The 18,875-nt window shown below is 41.6% G+C and overlaps 1 protein-coding gene and 1 long non-coding RNA gene across 2 annotated transcripts; one reads left to right on the forward strand and one right to left on the reverse strand.

The window, feature by feature from the left end:
* Positions 1-99: 99 nt before the first annotated feature.
* On the forward strand, positions 100-18,394 carry LOC117758666. The gene is made up of 3 exons (XR_004613340.1): positions 100-398; positions 16,415-16,419; positions 18,382-18,394. It is a non-coding gene; the product is annotated as an uncharacterized LOC117758666 (long non-coding RNA).
* On the reverse strand, positions 1,105-14,194 carry si:ch211-225h24.2 (testis development-related protein). Its single transcript, XM_034580513.1, has 4 exons — positions 13,797-14,194; positions 7,257-7,313; positions 2,989-3,104; positions 1,105-2,099 (listed from the first exon to the last, which is right to left on the reverse strand). The coding sequence occupies exons 1-4, from the start codon at positions 13,881-13,883 to the stop codon at positions 1,661-1,663; spliced, it is 699 nt and encodes a 232-aa protein (XP_034436404.1). The 5' UTR covers positions 13,884-14,194; the 3' UTR covers positions 1,105-1,660.
* Positions 18,395-18,875: the final 481 nt, after the last annotated feature.

Here is an 18,875-nt window from a genome sequence, read left to right on the forward strand (position 1 = left end):
GAATCCAGTGAAGTGAACCTACAGCTGTGTTGAAGCAGACTTCAGTATCAAACTAATTCAGTAAACAGACTAAACCAAAAAAAAGAAGGGCGAAGCAAAGAATGATTTGTAAAAAGTTTCTTATTCAGTTAAAAGAAGCATTAAACCGTAGCAGAGAGGAAATTACTCCTCATTGTCTCAGTCCTACACAATATACAGATTATTTAAGAGTGAACCAGCCGTCTATAATGCACACAAGCTGCAGCTCCCCCTGTTGGTCAAAGCGATGCAGCACAGGAACAAAATGGGCTGCCTCACCTGCATCTGTGTGCGTTTTGTGATGAGCTCAACAGGTTTGTGCTCGGAGGATGATCTGGTTTCAATTTACAGCAAAAACACATGATGTCATTTGACTGAAAGTATTCAGCTTCGTTACGAAACATCCATCTATGACACAGTGTAGGTTGCTTTGATTTTATTCTATAACTAATATGATATATCATTTGATTATCAAAATACTATGCATTGACAAAGTAACTATAAAAACGTTTATTTCAATGATGCGAGGCACTATATTTGTGTTTTTCTGTGAGTGCTATTAACAAGAAATTCATATTTACCATAACTGATATGAAATGAACGCAGCGTTTCAACAACAGCAGAGTCACCTGTGATTCACTAAAACAATGATGCACTGACACATTTTCCTGAAATCTTACCAGAGGGCCCGTGTGTGAGAACGCAAATGTCCGAGTGGGTCGCTCCGGAAAATAGTTCCAGAACTTTTGCCCCCTGGTAAAATGTCTGCAAAATGTGACTGACACAAAACTGAAGAAAAAACAGATCTAATACAAAGATGCAGACGAAGATGTCAACTTGCCAGTGGCAATGCGATGGAAACAGAAACGTGATATCCGCAGCATTTTTCTGTGTCTGACTCTGGATGACAATCTCCAGCTGTGTTCTATATATAAAAGGCAAACTCCGGAAAATGTACAGAACCAATTTTTCCGGACATTTTATGGAGCTCATGTCTGAAACTGGCCTCTGTCTTTATCTTCCTTTGCCACACACACACACACACACACACACACACACACACACACACACACACACACACACACACACACACACACACACACACACACACACACACACACACACACACACACACACACACACACACACACACACTGATGCATAAGTTAAGGCTTCAACCTCACATTCTGTAACAGCATAGACATAAAAGAACAGAACCATTCTAACTTTATAAAATCTGGAGTAGGTTTGCATATTCTTCATCAGTTCTCTAATACTAAAATAATAAACAGCCACAAAAAATGACATGAAAATCACTTTTTAAAATCACATATCTACAGGTCAGGCATTTTAAGGCTTTCATTTGTTTTACTATACAATTTATACCAGTGATTCAAAACTTTCACACAAAAAAAGCCCATTGATAAAACTAACACGTTGTCTTCATTGACTTTAAAGCTAAAATACCAAAGTCACACTTCATGTTTCATGCGCAGGTCTTTACTACAGTACAGCAGCTCAACATCAGTTAGCACCTGTTAAGTTTAAAGACGACGAAGACAAGCAGATATTTGGTTCAGGTCTTCATCCTCATCACACAGGTGAAGAAGGACAGAAGGGGTATCATAAGTTTAAATGGCTACTATTTAAACCCCTCCCACGCAATGTCCGACACGATCCCTCTGCTCATCCTGCTGATGCCGGCCAGCTTGACTTTGGCGCGAGCCGTCCACGTGACAGCCGCTGTTGAATCCTTGGAGTCCGACAGGTTAGCGTAGCGGGAAGAGTCCTCTTCCAGGCCCTGCCCCCCCCAGGAGGCCAGGTCCAACGGAAGGCCTGGAGACTCGGGTAGAGGCGACGGCGAGTCCCCTTCCGGGCTCCTGTCCTCCGGGGCGTCATCAGTCGTAGTCTCGTTTAAGTCCTCCAGCTGAGGCGGCTCCCAGCCCTCCGTCTTCTCCAGCTTCTTGGTGGGCGAGATCTGCCTCATCGTCATGGTAACACTCTCCCAGAAACAGTGGCCCTTCTCCGGCTTGTCCTTCTTTTCTTTATCCTTTTCATCGTCTTTGATTTTCTTGTGAGACCTTCAGAGAAAGAAAAACAGTGAAGCTGCTGTTGCACAAAGGTTCACCTTGAACATCTCAGCTAAAAATAACACTGACTGGGTGGAGAACAGACATAACACCAGGGGAACTTTCCCCATACAACGAGCCATTATATAGGAATTTCCGGTTGTTTGTCACAGCGACGTGATTCATTTAGGTTTTCCTCTTCATGCGTGTTCCACATCACGGAGGGCTCTGAGAGTTAGTTACTGCTGGCAAATACATATAAACAAATACAAGTGGTTTGACCTCTGAGTTAGTTGAATTAAGTCCGACATACATTTTATATCCTTGTAGGACAAAGCGTCATTTCATCAGAACTGTTGAAAGAATTAGTTTGATACTAAAATACAGATGAACTAAATGCACGACCTGTTCATTGGACAGAAAACTGGAGATTAACACATTACAAACAAAACATTTAATCAATATACGAGAATTATCGCCCTATGGTTTAAAGTCTCCGTCAACCGGTGCTCTTTCATTCTGTATGATTTTTTTTCTCGACTCATAGGAAGTCGAATCTAATCAGTCCATCTTAGAGTCCGATTCACAACTGGTCAAAATGTGAAGAAATTCCCGAAAGGCAGACTTGAGATATTATATTCAAGAGGCCACGTGGGACCTTGTGAGGCCACAGTGACCTTTGACCATAAAAAAAAAGTTATCTTGTGAGGTCATAAGGATCTTGACCTTTGACCTCCAAAATCTAAACCATTGGATGGACATAGGGACAACACAAATGCCAGTGGCCATTGGTTCTCGCCAGCGCAAATGCAAAAATAAATCATAATGCAGTATTAAAGCTGCCTACTTAATACAAAAATAGTTATCATAATCCCACATTATCCAGTTTGGGGAACCTCACCCTCTGCGGTCAGCCAGTTTCACTCCCGTCAACAAGAAGTGCTCGTCGTCTTTAGAGGAGAACATCTTCTTCTCCCTCCTCTCCTTCTTGGACATGGTCTTCTTCACCTTGTCCTCCTGACAGAGAGCAGCAGACAGCAGCGCGTTTGAGCTCAAGTGAATAAACACATCTGGTGCGTGTTAGACTTGTTATCTCTGATGCCTACTTGTGAGTGATTCATGCTCCCGAAGACAAGGACTTCTTGAGGAATTTAGAAAAGCAGAAATATGTTGATCAATGTGCTCTGCTTCAAATCTGAAGTCATACATCCATATATACATTTCTTCAACTTTCTTTCTTCAATTAACAAGAGGACTGGTGGAAAATATGTTTTTATTGACCTGCTGCATTTTTTGTCTTTTATCTATGGAGGTTATCTGCTGGGCTATTTCTTGTTTGGACGTTACCTTGCAGGCAGGCAGATCCCATTGTTGGATATAACAATGCTTATTCTTCCCTCCTGTTTCCAGTCTTTGTTCTGCTAAGCTAACCTGTACCAGCAGCAGCAGCAGCATCATACATGCCATCATAAAAAGGTCAAACTAATATTTTAAGGAAAATTTAAAATGCTACGTTCTTATTGCTGTCGGACAAAACATCATAACTTCATATTTATAGTAGACGTCAAAAACAGCGCTTTCATGTGCTCAGGTTCATGCAGACTACACTGTTACTGGACCTCTTCTATATTTCTGCATGATAAATGAATACAGAACTAAACTAATCTAGTAATAATGGATGAGTGGGATGAGGCTTTTCTGAAAACAGTGTGTGACGTGCACGTTGTGAAGTTTGAACTTGCACAACACTCCAGTAGATGAAGAGCCGGAGACGGAGAAAAACAGAAAGAGGTCGAGTGGCACAGATTGGTCAGTGCTGTTTGGCACATTCCAGCGCGAGACCCTCCACTCCCCGTGGAACTCCTCCGGACTCGCATCAGAACTCCTCCCTGCCTGTACAGCTTTAATCCGAGCACACATGCCGCCCTCCTCTGCGATCAAACTTTTGGCTTCGTTTCTCTCTGTGCCAGGGAAGAATTCTCATTGTCAACAGTCAAGGTCATCACGTTTACTCCCACTTGCCTTTGCCTTGTCGATATCGAAACATGCTCCGTATTAGAAGCATTATCTAATGAATACATTTGGCCCTGGTCACCCTTTTAAACTGCTTCTTTTTGTTCCTATATTTCACCTATCGAGGAGCTGCCTAATTCAAAGCGCTGCGTGTGAACAAACAACTATAGCGCGACGCGAAAGTCGTCGCATTCAGACCAAACAGGAACAGGCACAACAAGATGTGTCACCAGGACTGAGATCAAGCTTCTAAATGTCACCACCACATAACACGGGCTCAGGATCTCCTCTCATATCCAAACTATGTGACATTTAAGGGATTTGTAAACACATTGCCTGGTCTATCGTTGGTATGTCATCAGGAGACAGACACTAAGCTGATAAAATGAAAAAACAAATCCTCCTCCGCTCACCTCTCGCCCGTGGACAAGAACGCTGCCAGTTTCTTGGAGTTTATTGGCATAAAGAAGAAAAAAAACATTTCTAAATTTCATCTCAGCTATTTCGAAACCCTTTTTCTGTCTCTGTCCTCACTCCCCTTTTCTTGTTTAGTGTAAACTGTCGAGGAGATTTTCTGTATTTGGAGGAACCAGAGATGCCAGAAGAGATTGAGTCTATCTGTGTGTGTGTGTGTGTGTGCGCGCGCGCGCGCGCGCATGTATGGAGATTCCAGCTTTGTATGTGCACGCATGCGTGCACATACAGAGGGCCAGCCTATTCACCATTCACTCCAGCATTAACCTGCAGGCCTCTAGAGCCAAAGCTGCTCCGTGCCCAGTAATCTCTCCAGCCAAGACGTAGGTAAACCAAGCAGCTCACTGAGGCTGGCTGTGTGGGGGGGCTTTACCTACATCTCCACGCTCGGCAGAACAATAGAGCTCCTGTTGGGCCAAATTCTTCCATCCATACCCCAGAGGTGAAAGCGTACGGATTAAAGAGGCATTTCATTTTTTGAAATGTTGTATGAGTTGGGTTATTTTTCCAGGTACCTTGGCTTCTTCTAGCAGTCCAAAGTCATGCAGATTGGGGTTAGGTGAATTGGAGACTCAGAAATTCTCCATCGGTGTTAATGGTTGTTTATTTCCTCCGATACGCTGGTGACCTGTTCAGGGTGTACCCCTTCTCTCTCCCAATGTCTGCTGGGATTGGTTGGATGGATGGATGAGTTGTAGGTAGGATCTAATTATTTCACATTCTGGCAAAAATAGTGCTAACTTTTTATACTAATCTAAAATAAACTAATCAACGCTAAAATAAGCTGTTGTTTGTAGCTACATATTCAACTTCTCATCAAACCCTTTGCAATAAAGGGAATAAACATATACTGCAAACATTTTGGACTTCTCCTTTTAACAATGAACTGATCAGAATTGTTTGTCATTTAATTTGCTTTTTGGCTTATTGACAAATCAATAAATACATTTTATTCAACAAGCAGCAGAGGAAGAAATAAGTGAGTTACAATAAAAATCGAATATAGAGTTTAATTCCAAAACATCCATCATTTAACAAAAGACAGCCGTGCGAGTAGTTTGACCACTGGCATAGAAGCGAATCTCATTATGGCTCAGCACAGAAAGTAAGGAGCCCCTTTGGGACATCTGCTTATATATTTTTAAAGGTGATATTAAGAATGTTTTGCTTGGTTAAACATCCTCTTATCTATAAATTGAATGAGCCTTTTACAGCTAAATGTAACCTCCACTTGAAGCACTCCAGCTCCACTTTCTATATCCTAATATGAGCATAAAACAAACAGTGGAAGAGTTGCAGCCTTCCACAGTGTCCGAGCAGCTATTTTCAGCCTTGTTTTTCTTCCACAGTGATTGTTCCCGTCCAAAAGGCCCAGCTCCTCGAAAGAATGCTGCATTTCCTTCCCCTCTCTTCTCTGGCCCAGCCACCGCTGTCCTCACAGGCGGGACAGGTCGCGAAATATGTCCCGTGAACTAAGTCACCTACAGAAAGTGTACATGCAGTCGGAAGGCAGCCAAGAGTTCAGAGACAAAGGGAGCTTTAGCTTTACACGCTCAGAAGAGTTCAGACACGACTGCAGCATTTGAGAAATGTCAGCACAGATCAGATCTAACAGACTGTATCTCAGGAACAAAGACGCAGCACATAATCTTATTCACACAATGGGCGCAGCTGCAGATACAGATAAAATCACCCACACGTAAACACAACGTTTACAGGGATGATGACAACACTGAACAAGCGTGTTTGATATTTATTCCACACTTTGGCCTTCAGCCTTATTTACAACTTACTAAGTGGATCATGTTTTGACATCTGTGTTGAGTTTCAAACAAGCTGTGAGCTGTTGATAGTTGAGCAAATTATGGATAATGTTGGGGCAGCTATACATAAATCCATAGTCAAGTTTGTGAGTGATGATCTCCCTGTTTACTAGTTTTAAACTGGTAACTTACATTGTGGCGGGGACGTATAACTTGGGAGATTGTTTAACCAGTGAAGGCTTTAAAAAGGATCAGCGTGTAGAATTTAGTGACATCTAGTGGTGGAGTTGCGTGTTGCAGCTGAACACCCCTCAACTCACCCTCCCCTTCCAAACATGACAGAGAACCAGTGAAGGCCTAAACAAAGTATCTTCACTCCTAACCTGGACTTAAGGATAAAGGGAGACGCACTATAACAACAAACAAAACCTTTTTTCCGTGATAAGCTTCAGGATAAAGCAGACGATGATAGCTGACGGCTGGCGTGTTTACAGATAAACAGTGCAGAGCTGTCCGCTGACACTCGTCTACCTCAGCTACACTGTGAAACACCGGTCATCTGACTCTCTGTGTGTGTGTGTGTGTGTGTGTGTGTGTGTGTGTGTGTGTGTGTGTGTGTGTGTGTGTGTGTGTGTGTGTGTGTGTCACTGAGGTCGGTTTTAGGATATGGATGTTTTTCAATAACACTGAAACTTTTAGGGTTACACAAGAAAAAGAGTGTGACGCCGTATGAGAGATTATGAGTGTGTGCAGACAGTGTTCAGTCAATGTGTGGGAAGATAAGAGTGTGTTTGGGTCCGTATCTACAGGGAGTCACTGTCAGAGGTAAAACAGTGTAAACGCACAATAGGTTTGGATGCAGATAGTGTGTGTTTGCGTCCGTGTGACGTCCAAATAGCTGTGAAGTTGTGCTTTTTACCTTGGACACATCAATGACAGCTTCCTCCTCCTCTTCCTCTCCTGTAATATCTTTGTCCTGACACACACACACACACACACACACACACACACACACACACACACACACACACACACACACACACACACACACACACACACACACACACACACACACACACACACACACACACACACACACACACACACACACACACACACAGACAAATACCAGCAGTGAGTTAACACAAATAGCAACCTCCCAACACAAACACACAACATCCACCTTATACAGCAGGGATGCATGAGTGTTGAGTGTGTGCAGGCTTTCCTGTAAGAGAGAGGGAAACCTTTTTAGAGCCGTAACACAAACACACTGTGTTTGGAAGGCGAGATGGAGGGATGGGGAGACGAGAGGAAACCACTGAGCTCAGAGGGGAGATTTAAACAAAAGAAAGCAAAGAAAATCAATGACCTTTTGCCTTAACAGAGCTAAAGCTGAGTTATTTTGGTTCCATTGTGCTTCAGTCCCCAGGCTTTTCCCCCCCCATTTTTCATATATCCTTTGTATAATATCAGTTTTAAAATTTCATAAACTTTTACTTTTCTATGTTAAGCACCATGTAATTTTTTTTTGGTGGGAAGACAGCTCAAGGTCTTTCATAGTCTTTTTAAGAGAGACAGAATCAAATACTGTTATTTAACCAGCCAGTATTCAGAGACATGAACAACTTCCATATTTTTTATTAAAGACTTTAGTTTATTCCTTCCAACACAGTTATGCATTAAAATACATGAACAGAAATAAGGTGGCAGCGTGAAGTGACACCTGTTGTTGCCCAAACATAAGCAAATATAAAAATAATGCAGAAAATCTAAGCAATAAATGGAAAAAAGTTATCAAAACTAAATTAATAAGCAACTAGAATAAGAGGATACCTCCTCCAAGGCCCAACAGCCCCCTTATGAAACCACATTTAAATTCACCAGATGGGGATTTTATTTGAATCTGCACCAAATTGCACACACAGACATAAATATCAGTCTCCTAAACATGACAGTTTTTTTCATTAAGATCAACTATCCCCTGATTCTTCTTTTTTTCACCAAGTTTCATGGTAATCCATCCTGTGGTTTTTACATAATCCTGCAAACTACAAAACAAAGAAATGCAGACAAAAACATCCTTGGCGGAAATGACACACAGGTAAATATTCAACAGTTACTTTAAAGTACCGAGTATTGTTTTAATAAACATGAACCAAATTGATAATCTTAGTCTAATAACCTATTTGAATTATTCCTGTAAACCAGGAAAACCTTTGATGATCATTGTCACTTTGATGTCCTCTCAAAGGTTAAGTTCACAATCTTGGGGCACAGTCATTGTTTCTCCTCTTTGGATTTAGCACATTATGACCACAGAGGATTAACAGAAACCTGTTTATTTTGTGAGTGTTATCATGAAACTCATCATATTCTACCTGAACATCTATATCCGTCCGTTTTATACTAAACCCTGGAAGTCCACGGTGGTGCCATAAATATGATACAGTTGACAGCCAACATTTATTGCCAGTGTTTTTAATCTTCAAAACGCTTTTGACTAGTGTTTACTGTATTTGCAGCCCTGCGGTATGCCTCTGAACACGTCTGACTGGATTTGGACTTGCCCCACGAGGTATAAAAAAAACTGTAAATCATAAGAAAAGGGCAGCAACAAGTCATCAGACGTGCAGCTGAGCCTGAGATTACTGAAGTGGAGCCAGAATTCCTGTAAAATGATCAAAGCTGCTATGACTTCTGACATCTTACGACTCCATGAGAGAGAGAGAGAAAGAGAGGGAGAGAGGGAGAGAGGGAGAGGGAGCGAGAGAGAGAGGAGGAGAAGTGGTGGATGGACATGTCTGAGCGAAGTCTACTGGGTCTCCGCCACCTGAGCTGATCAAAGACACACACTCACACACATGCCGATTGCTGACTACTGTTAAGAGCGTAAAAGCATTAAAGACTTGGAACAGAGGGGAAAGCTGAAAGCGGAGGGGGGGGGGGGTTCAGGGGAGAGAGTGTAGTGTTTCGGAAAAATACGCTCCTGACAACAGAAAACAAGAGTTCTGCTTTCGCCCCTCGGGGGGGCATTTTTTCCCTCTCCGTCTGTCTCTCTTCGCCTCACTGACTGTGTCTGTGTGCAGCCGCAAGTGTGTAAATTCTAGCACTGTGTTGTCCGGGCGAAACAAAGCTAAAGAAAGTCAGATTACAAGGCAATAAAGACGCAGAGTGAATTTTAATACCAAAGCACCAGTAGGAGGCTATTTTCACAGAAGCATCTCAATACACCACATTCTACACAACCACTGGTATATTTCACCAAACAAAGACTTCATACATAGAAATAGTAATAATAATAATACAAACTTTTTATAGCAACTTTCAAGGGACCCAAGGACGTTTTACATATTTAAGAGAGAAGGACATATTTAAGATGACAAAGACAAGGACAGATTGTGTCAATTAGTAGAGGTTTATGAGAAGATCCAAACCTTTTTCATATTTGTACTAAATAAAATAAACAAGTCAAGCCAAAGCATCTCAATCGCCTCCTGGTGGCTGGCTGCAGTATAGGTCATAAATCCTACCTCCTCTGCGTTAATAGATGGGACATTTTATCTAAAGAAACAAATTAGTTTCTGTTATTTTTGGTGGTTCTTGTCACATGTTTGTTCAAGTGATTGCTACTGCGCAGACTCTGGCTCTGAATGGGCAAGATGGCGGCACCGATATCCATGATACGCTGGCTTCATTCCTGAATAGTGGGAGGAAGTGGAGACACGTCGTCCATCTTGAAATACAGTCTACGGCTGCAACGCTCATGTTTGGACTGTGATGGACAGAAAAAACTCCTGTTATTTCAATTTGGAAGTCATTGTCAGAATATCTGATATCTGAGGCTGACGTGAGCAGTTTTTCCCACTTGGCTGCGTGAAATTGTGATTTGAATCACCAATTGAAAGGAAAACAAATACACCTATTAGAGTTTCCATGGTTTACTCATTAACAAACAATAACTCATTTGTCACGGCAAAAACAATTGGCTGTGGTTTCACAGGAGGACCAATGACTTCCTAGAGATATTATCCAGCTTTTGTACTAAGCCAAGCTAATCAGCTCATTTGGAGTTTTACATTTGACATACGGATATAAGAGAGGTGTTCCCTTATTGGTAAACCCTGGTAAGAAAGTGAATAGTTAAACTTTTATTTTCAATGTTAAAAAGGCAGCTTGTCATGATGATTTCATTTGAACTTCTAAGAAAAATCTCACATCTGTTTGATTTCCTCAATGTAATCCTGATCCCCCTCTGTCAATGATCCCCGCAGCTTTACCTTCTTTTTCTCCTCACCACTAATGATTTAGATGTGAGGCCGTCTGAAGTGAGCTCAGCCTTAATCTGTCCTCTCATGATCCCACTTCACAAAGCAGAGCCTGTCAGTGGAATAACAGTCGCGTTTCCAAAGTATTCAGGTGTGTTACTGCTTTAAGCCATGGACAATCAGGTACTCGCACCTCCCACGTGTCCACAGCTGCGTCTTACAGCCTATTGAACTTCAACACAGGGTGAGCGGTGAGAAAGCTGCGACACAAGGCCGACTGTCGCCCTTGAGCGCTGTGGAGGGAGGAGGGATACCGACTTCAAAACCTGTATTAGATCTCCACCCTTCCCCCCTTTTTATTATCCCTTTATACTTGTCTGTCTCTGATGTACAGTTTTCTGTGAACCCTGAGTAAACACAATGCAAAAGGGAGAGACCTGTTGTTTCTTGCTAAGACTATAGATACACATTACATTTTGATTGAAGTGTTTTAAGAAAATACAACTTTGTCAAAGAGTCAGACAAAGTAACAGTGATGGCCTCTAGATAAGAGAAAATTGTGGGTGTGACGGAAAGGTTGCAAGTTCAGTCCCTGGACCGCCAGGATGCTTGAAGGTGGAGAAAGAGACAGAGCAGTGCTCAGGGTGCCTTTGAGCAAGGCCCCTTTATTCCCAACTGCTGTTATTCTGAACTAACTAATCTAACTAACATGTACAATGTAATTCAAAAACACCTTAAAATAAAGCAAAAAAGGTGAATCAACCGCTCTCCAGTCTATTCTCAATAAAATGTTATAACCTAGGGGTTAATTACAGGGTGGGTGGGGTAGCTGCAACCCCCCCATTAATAAAATGGCCTGTACACCCCCCTAATAATGATACCATCAAACTGAATAAAATATTGACTGTTGTTGGGTTTCTCAATTGAATTTAGCACGAAAAACTGCTCTGGCAAGTACGATGTATAAATAGTGATTACTACTAATGTATATCAATGTTATTATTTGTTGGTAAGAAATAATAATTCTGATATTATATGTATTTGAGTATTTGAACATGACTTTTGACCTTAACCCCCAATGTTCAACCCAAAGTTATGCCGTTGGTTATAATTGAAATTTTATATGTACCAATTAATGTGTTTACTGTAAATCACTGCTGAGTAAACACCACCATATTTCTGAAGTGGCACCTTTTCAAGCAACGATGAAAGAAATGCATTGGTTCAGCTTCTCACATTTGAGCATTTGCTGTTTAAAAAAGGGGCTAAATCATTGTTCATGCAATGTGATCTTGATCCAAAGATAATCTATATCTGGCTCTGTCTACTTCCCGCTCTTCCTGAAGCAGACCAGACAGTGTAACTATGCGATCTGAATAAGGAGAAGGAAAAGACTGCATGTCCAGACTGTGTTATCATAACTTTATATCCTGGCTTCTTCCTGTATCGCCGCTGGGTTAGATTTGCCTCTTCACTGTGTTTACGACATTTTATGATCCCACCCCTGACCCCTGGATGTGCTTTATGACGATGGCAACTGAGGAGGACCTCCCTGATGACTTTCCCAGGATTTCTCTGCTCTGTCCTCGAATCAGCCTCATATCAACCACGTAGTCTTGGTGACGTCTGGGAACAGAGTCGGAAACTGATCTCAGGGCGGCTCCTCGGAGGTAAGGACCAAATGCGTTGGTTCCCAGGGTGGACGTTATTAAGAACCGGCCAATAAAACCCAGCCATGGGTCACAGATGTCGACATTATCACAACAACGGATGAAAAATGCCGGTGCTGGCTGAACTTCCCCATTGCAATGAATGCTGTAACACTGATAGGACATTTAACAATAAACATTTAAAATACTTTTTTCATAACCTTTATCATTATTATTTGTGCATTATTATATTTACAGATTCAAGCACTGTAACGCATCTTATTGGCGAGTTTGTACGCCTCTGATTTTTATAAGTTTACCCCACATGCTCCTAATGAAAACAACTGTCTCTTAACTTCCCCCATAAAACCTTGAATTGTTGTTTTAAAAAACTTTTATCACATACACAATAAGGTGATTAGATACCACAGGCTGGATGACACGTTAGTTTTGACTCCATCATCAGGGATGCTGTGTTTTGACTGCACAACCTTTTGTCCGCATCACATGTCTGACGTCAACGCCTGAAACTTGTCCATTTAGATTATATTGGAGATCTAATCGACGGGTTAAAGAAGAGACTTTCACGACAAGAAACATGTCTGCTTGCTATTTCTCACAAGTCAGGACTGCTGGATGCCTTCCTTCGTGCGTTGGTGTGTGCGTGCGTGCATGTGCGTGTGTGTGTGTTTCTTATCATGGATTCTCCCCTGTGCCTCTTCCCAACACCTTGACAGAACCCAGCTGCTTGCAAATGCTGATACAGAGACTTAGAGACCTCACACACACACAAACACACTGTTGCTGCTTACCCATCAAATTATAGCTTCATACATAGGAGTCTGTATGTGTGATTGATTGATTGATGGAAGAAATACAACAAAGAAAAGTGCTGACTGACAATTTGAAGAAGTCAACTGGATTCAAGTTTGCCTCTGGCGTTATTCCTACGGTTTTGTAATCTGTACTTGTCCACTTATGGAATTACATTGTCCCTGAAGTTCTGAATGATTAACTCTCCTCCTTTAACCTCTCCTCACTTTCCTCCTCAGCTGACGTGACATGAGTTTGACCTCCTCTTTCTCCTCCTGCTGCTCCACATTCTCAGTTTAACAGCATGAGGTGTATTTTGAAACTTTTTTTTTTTTTTTTAGAAGTTAAGCAACTTCCATAGGAAAATATCTTTTTAAAAAATCAGAAGAATGATTTCAAAATGACTGGTTGTGTGTCTCATTTATCATGCTTTAGTCATTTGTTATACTTTATCCTTTAATTTATAGTTTGTTTATGGGTCCAAAATACTTTTTTCTTTCCACTCAACTTCACTGCTAAACCCCTCAGCCTGTTTTGGACATCCTGACACTTGTCTTGGGAGGAAACACACTGAAACAAAGCATGGGCTGAGCAGGTAGAATAATCTAACTATAATCTAATTCATCAGAGTTACACATCAGCATTTCACCATCGTTATCAAGCCTTATTTAAACACATGTAACTGCGGTTGTTAGTGAACAGCTTCCCCTCCATCCGTGTCATTGTTACCTTGTAGGAGTGATGATAGTGCCAGGACATGTCGTCTTCCTCTGACGCATAATCCACCAGCACTTTACTCTTGCTTTTCTTGAACATATCTCCACTGGAACACGCCGTCTTGGTCTTAGGAAAATAAATTGATTTGTAAAAAAAAACAAAGTCTAAAGTTCAGCCTGTCGAACACTTTGGTCCCGTTTCGTCCCGTTTTTCTTCGCAGCGCTCCGCTCGTTATTAGATTATTTCTCCAGCAGCAAATCCCGCAGGTTTTTCCTCTGGAAACACAGATTATTCTTCCATCGAGGCTCCAGCAGCTTTTCTTTGCTTTTTGAGTGACGCTCGCTGCTGGTTTCGCAGGAGTTTGGTGAATGTTTGGTGCGTTTTTACGCAGACTCGACCACCTGGACCTCCGACCGTCGCTCCGCCCACACCACCCCCCCCCCCCCCCCCATGCTCCGGCTCACTGTGGTTACCATGGCAGAGGGGAGAGGACCAATGAAAACCTTTAGCTTCAATTTATGACATAAAACCATATATTTCATATTGTGGATGGAGACAAATCCACAACAAACTAGAATTTAAGTGAAACAATCTTCAGTTCACAGGGAGTCGAATCTTGCAAACACACAAATCTTGTTTGACTCAATATTTGTCTACAGTACATATCAATTCAGTGATGGAGGAAGAACTCCTTATAGGCTACTTGATTAAAAATACTCCTGTAGCTTTACATTATTAAAGGTTCAGTGTGTAGAATTTAGTGACGTCTAGTGGTGAAGTGGCCTGTTGCAGCTGAATTCCCCTCAACTCACCCTGCCCTTCCAAACATGAAATAGAACCTGAGGTAGCCTTCAGTGGTCATAAAATATTAACAGTTGTTTTGTGCCATATTCGACCAGGGTTTTCTTATGACGTTAAAGTGAGATATCCAGGTCTCCTATTTTGTAGATCATTCCAGAATGGCACACAAGCATCACATACAAAAATCTAAACTTGGGCTCTATCTTTCATTGTTAAAACAATATGTGGATGTACGGAGATGTGTTATTTGGGGCAAAGATCTTCTCTCTTGACTTCTTATCTCACGAACTTCGTGAGTTACATTTCTGCATAATTTCTTCGGTGAGTATTCACCAAATGTTTGAGATGGTTTCTTCATTTTTAAAAGACGAGTCTAATATTGATGACAGACAGAGAAGGTGTGTGTTGAATGTAATAAAAATGTTGTTGCTGTATTTAAAGTCCACGAGAAACAGGTTTTTACTGTAACTGCCTCTCTCTCTCTCTCTCTCTCTCTCTCTCTCTCTCTCTCTCTCTCTCTCTCTCTCTCTCAGAGACCTCTGACGCCAGGGGAAACAAGCGCCACATTATGCTGCTGGGCTGACCTCTCGAAATAGCCACAGTTTAGCTCCGGTTAAGACCACTCACCTGATTCAAAGGGGCCTTGAATTCCTACTTCAATGTCCACATTATACAGTAAGTCATAAATGTGCTTGAACTTACGGAAAACTCAAAAGAAGCACACACACAAACACACACACACACACACAGTTTTTGAGTTTTTTCTGCCTGGATAAGTGAATGACACTTTGGTGGTTTTAGTAGCACAGGGTGTTATGCAATGTTGCAATGTTGTGTGTAATCTGGATTTAACAATGTAATAATTCTCAGCTGCAATCAGCATCATAAGAGCAGCGAGCCAGACACTTATTGGAAACAGTTGTCAGTTTTATAGCACAGATAAAATATCCCCAAATAATCTGTTTCAAATTCCGCTTGTGTGTGTGTGTGTGTGTGTGTGTGTGTGTGTGTGTGTGTGTGTGTGTGTGTGCGTGCTCGGCAGTGCACTTGTTCAGTAGTGCCCATGTGAAATGTTTTAATAGTTTTTTTATGTTTTTGGTGTTGGCTCTTCATTAGCTCCAGCTGACACGAGCCCTGAGTGGCTGTTAGGAGACGTCCGCCACCCGTCAATAGGCAGGTCGGTGACCTTTGACACTGAATGTCATCAGTGGGTCAACTGTCCATTGGAGACCCTTTCCTGGACATGCATTCCCCCAGTATCTCCGCAGAGGTTATTTACAGTCGGGGTGGCCATGATGGTCGACATCTACATCCTCAATCATTCCTTTTTATCGTCCAAATCCTGACAGGAACCAGTTTTTTACTAATTAGAAATCCTTTTAGTGGAACCAAGAGACCAGACCAACATGTATTCGTCCATATCGGAGTGAGGAGCATGAATTACCCCCCAAACACATTGACCAAACCATGATATATTTTGAATTGCTTTGTTTTTTAGAAATATATTAGAGATCTGCTCAGACACATTTGATTTAGATAATACCAGAATTACTGTAGCTAATAAAAACAGACTTCCTTTGGAAATATATTTAGAGAAATTATAAATATGCATTTTGAGTTACATTTGATATTATCCTATAGTCATATTTGCTCTCATTAAACATTCATATATTTGTACTTGTATAGCGCATTTTATATTAATAACACATTTACCCTGTAGTTACCGCTGTGCACAGATTTGTGTGCATGTGTGTGTATGTGTGTGTCTGCATGTATGTACTGTATGTCAGTCACTCTAATGTCAGCTGCTCACAGGTCAGGTCAAACAGTCATGGTCTGACACAGCTGGGATTATTCAGATGTCTCACGGGGTCACATATGTATTGTGCAGTTTGAACTGCTGATCGAGGAGCTGTCTCGTGTCCAGTTTCATGCCGGTGCAGGGGACTTGGTATTCAGGATGATAAGAACATTTGTTAGTTGGCAGGAAATGCGATGAAGCTTGTTTCTTCTGCCTCCATGTGGCAAAAATGCAGACACTGCAGGTTGAATTATTTTTATGATAAACTTATTGGGTCCCTAATGGCCTCTTGGTAAACAAATCAAAACTGAAGGCCACAATAATACATACAACCTCTCTCACTCTCGTGAGAGAGATTTTTAACTGTTTTATTTGAAGCCTGTCGTGGTTACGCAGCAAAGGGAAGGAGCCAGCTGAGATTAACCATGACTCATCAACTATCTGATGAGATTCAGAGGTCACAGGGTTCTCCCGCACAAACCCCTGGGACACCATCAGAACCTTTTAGCCAAGAACAGAGATTAAAAGCTTTAATTATGTTCGCAGGCCAAGTCTCGAAGATGTCACTCAGAGACTCAGCTGTGTGGTGTGGTGATAGTAAATTTGTATTGGGCACATCATTTCAACTTTAACAGCCGCAAGTCCACACAATCAATAGTTAAGGTTCCAAGAAATGATTGTATTTTCTAGTAAACTGTTGAATGTTTCACTTTATTTAGTTTTATTGCTTTTAATTGTTTTCTGTTGTTTACCCTCTATTCTTGACTTTTAACCTACAAATAGCCTTTTATTTGTATTATTATTATTGAGAAAAAAAAGTAAAAATAAAAATATATGTAGAAAAAAACAAAGGAAGAACCAAAAACAATAAATAATAAACAGACTTTCAATGAGAAACATACATTGACAACTGTTTTCCTAAAAGCAATCGGGAGAAGCAACAACGCTTGTCCAGCCCTGCCCCTGATCTATATCAATACATCAATAATTCAATTCATCACATAAGTCCACCCTCCTCCCCAGTGATCCTCCCCCTGTCAGTTTTACAGAGAGAACGCTCAGTGACAGGCTCATTAAAGGCTGCTCTCTGTTGGAAAACCCAGACACAGGAAAGGAAAGAATGTGAGCAGTCGTTTTGGCGTTGGACACCTGTGAATTTGAAATGCTGAGTCATTAGTACGACTTTAGCACAGGGATTAGAGGACGACATGTGCTCTGGCCCTCATGTAGTTCAAAGTAGACCAAACCTTTTTTTCTCCATTGGCCCGTGAGGCAGTCATGCCTAAGACAAAGTACAGTAGACAAACCATTCACCAGCTATAAGGAGCTTAACTTCAGTGTGATACATGCATGAGGATATTTTGTCATGTAATTGGCCACTCAAACCCAATACAGGCCTTTGTATGTGTTCACAACAAGGTGATTTTCAGTCACACCTCATTCGTTTAGTGCAGCAGACCTAAAATAGACTGGATGTGCCTCAGCATACTCACCTCCTCATGTTTGGTAACAAGCTGCCAGGCAACATCACGCATGCTCCCAGCTGCTGTGTCCCCCGTGCACCCTGTAAATGAGACCACAACAAAAATATACAGCCAATTACAGTTGCTAATATGCATTTATCTGCTCATTTATCTGTCTGTCTGTGTCTGTGTGCATGACAGCATAAGCTTGGCTGGGGAAAAAAAGAAAAGGAAATGATTAGCCCCTGCACATGAGAGGCGTTGTCATTAGCTCGAGGTGCAGAGCACATTTAAAACAAGGCTAAGCTGTTCTGCTGTTTAAGAAGAGCCATTTAAAGGGTGGAAGAAAAAACGCTGCGTCACTGAAAGTGTCACTGAGGACACACAAACAGATCCAGCAGGCCAGAAGAGGAAATGGGCTCTTATCGTGACAGAGCATGTGTGCGCCAGTAGGTTAGATTACTTGTCTGCTTGTGCGTCCACACGAGAGACAGAACTATAGAGTCAAAGAGAGTTCATTAAACACGATGAGAAAAAAATAATCATATCATAAATGCAAAGTAGATAAACAAGTATGTAATTACTTGTTTATCTTGTAGATAAACAAGTATGTAATTACTTGTTTATCTTATTTTTTTCTTTTTAACAAATTTGCACTTTCAGCCTTTGCTCCCAAACAACTTGATAACTTGACTCTGACATTCATGGAGTGATTCTTTAGAACTGATTCACCTGAGGCAGCTGTGACAGAGCCGGACACAGGAGCATCTGTAAATCACACTTGGGGCTACTCTTGGTATTTGCTCTCATTTGATCCAGGTATGATCCTGTAAGGTTAGAATCTGAGAGACAAACAGCAAGACTGACAACTGCTCCAGACACACACACACACACACACACACACACACACACACACACACACACACACTCGGGCAGTAAAGACCTTGTGGATTCGTCCCTCACTCCTTCTCCTCCATCTCTCTGGTAGCACAGACATTCAGCTCTTTGTTGTCGGCTGTAAAGAGA

The sequence above is a fragment of the Hippoglossus hippoglossus genome, chromosome 24 (assembly GCF_009819705.1).
Source record: "Hippoglossus hippoglossus isolate fHipHip1 chromosome 24, fHipHip1.pri, whole genome shotgun sequence".
NCBI lineage: Eukaryota > Metazoa > Chordata > Actinopteri > Pleuronectiformes > Pleuronectidae > Hippoglossus > Hippoglossus hippoglossus.

What these genes read in the sequence shown, in the direction of transcription:
- si:ch211-225h24.2 (XM_034580513.1), bottom strand. Translation starts at nt 13,883, where the DNA reads ATGTTCAAGAAAAGCAAGAGTAAAGTGCTGGTGGATTATGCGTCAGAG. An exon ending in ACTATCATCACTCCTACAAG is followed by an intron (nt 7,314 to 13,796) that starts GTAACAATGACA and finishes TGTGTGTGTCAG; the next exon opens with GACAAAGATATTACAGGAGA. An exon ending in CTGTCATTGATGTGTCCAAG is followed by an intron (nt 3,105 to 7,256) that starts GTAAAAAGCACA and finishes GCTCTCTGTCAG; the next exon opens with GAGGACAAGGTGAAGAAGAC.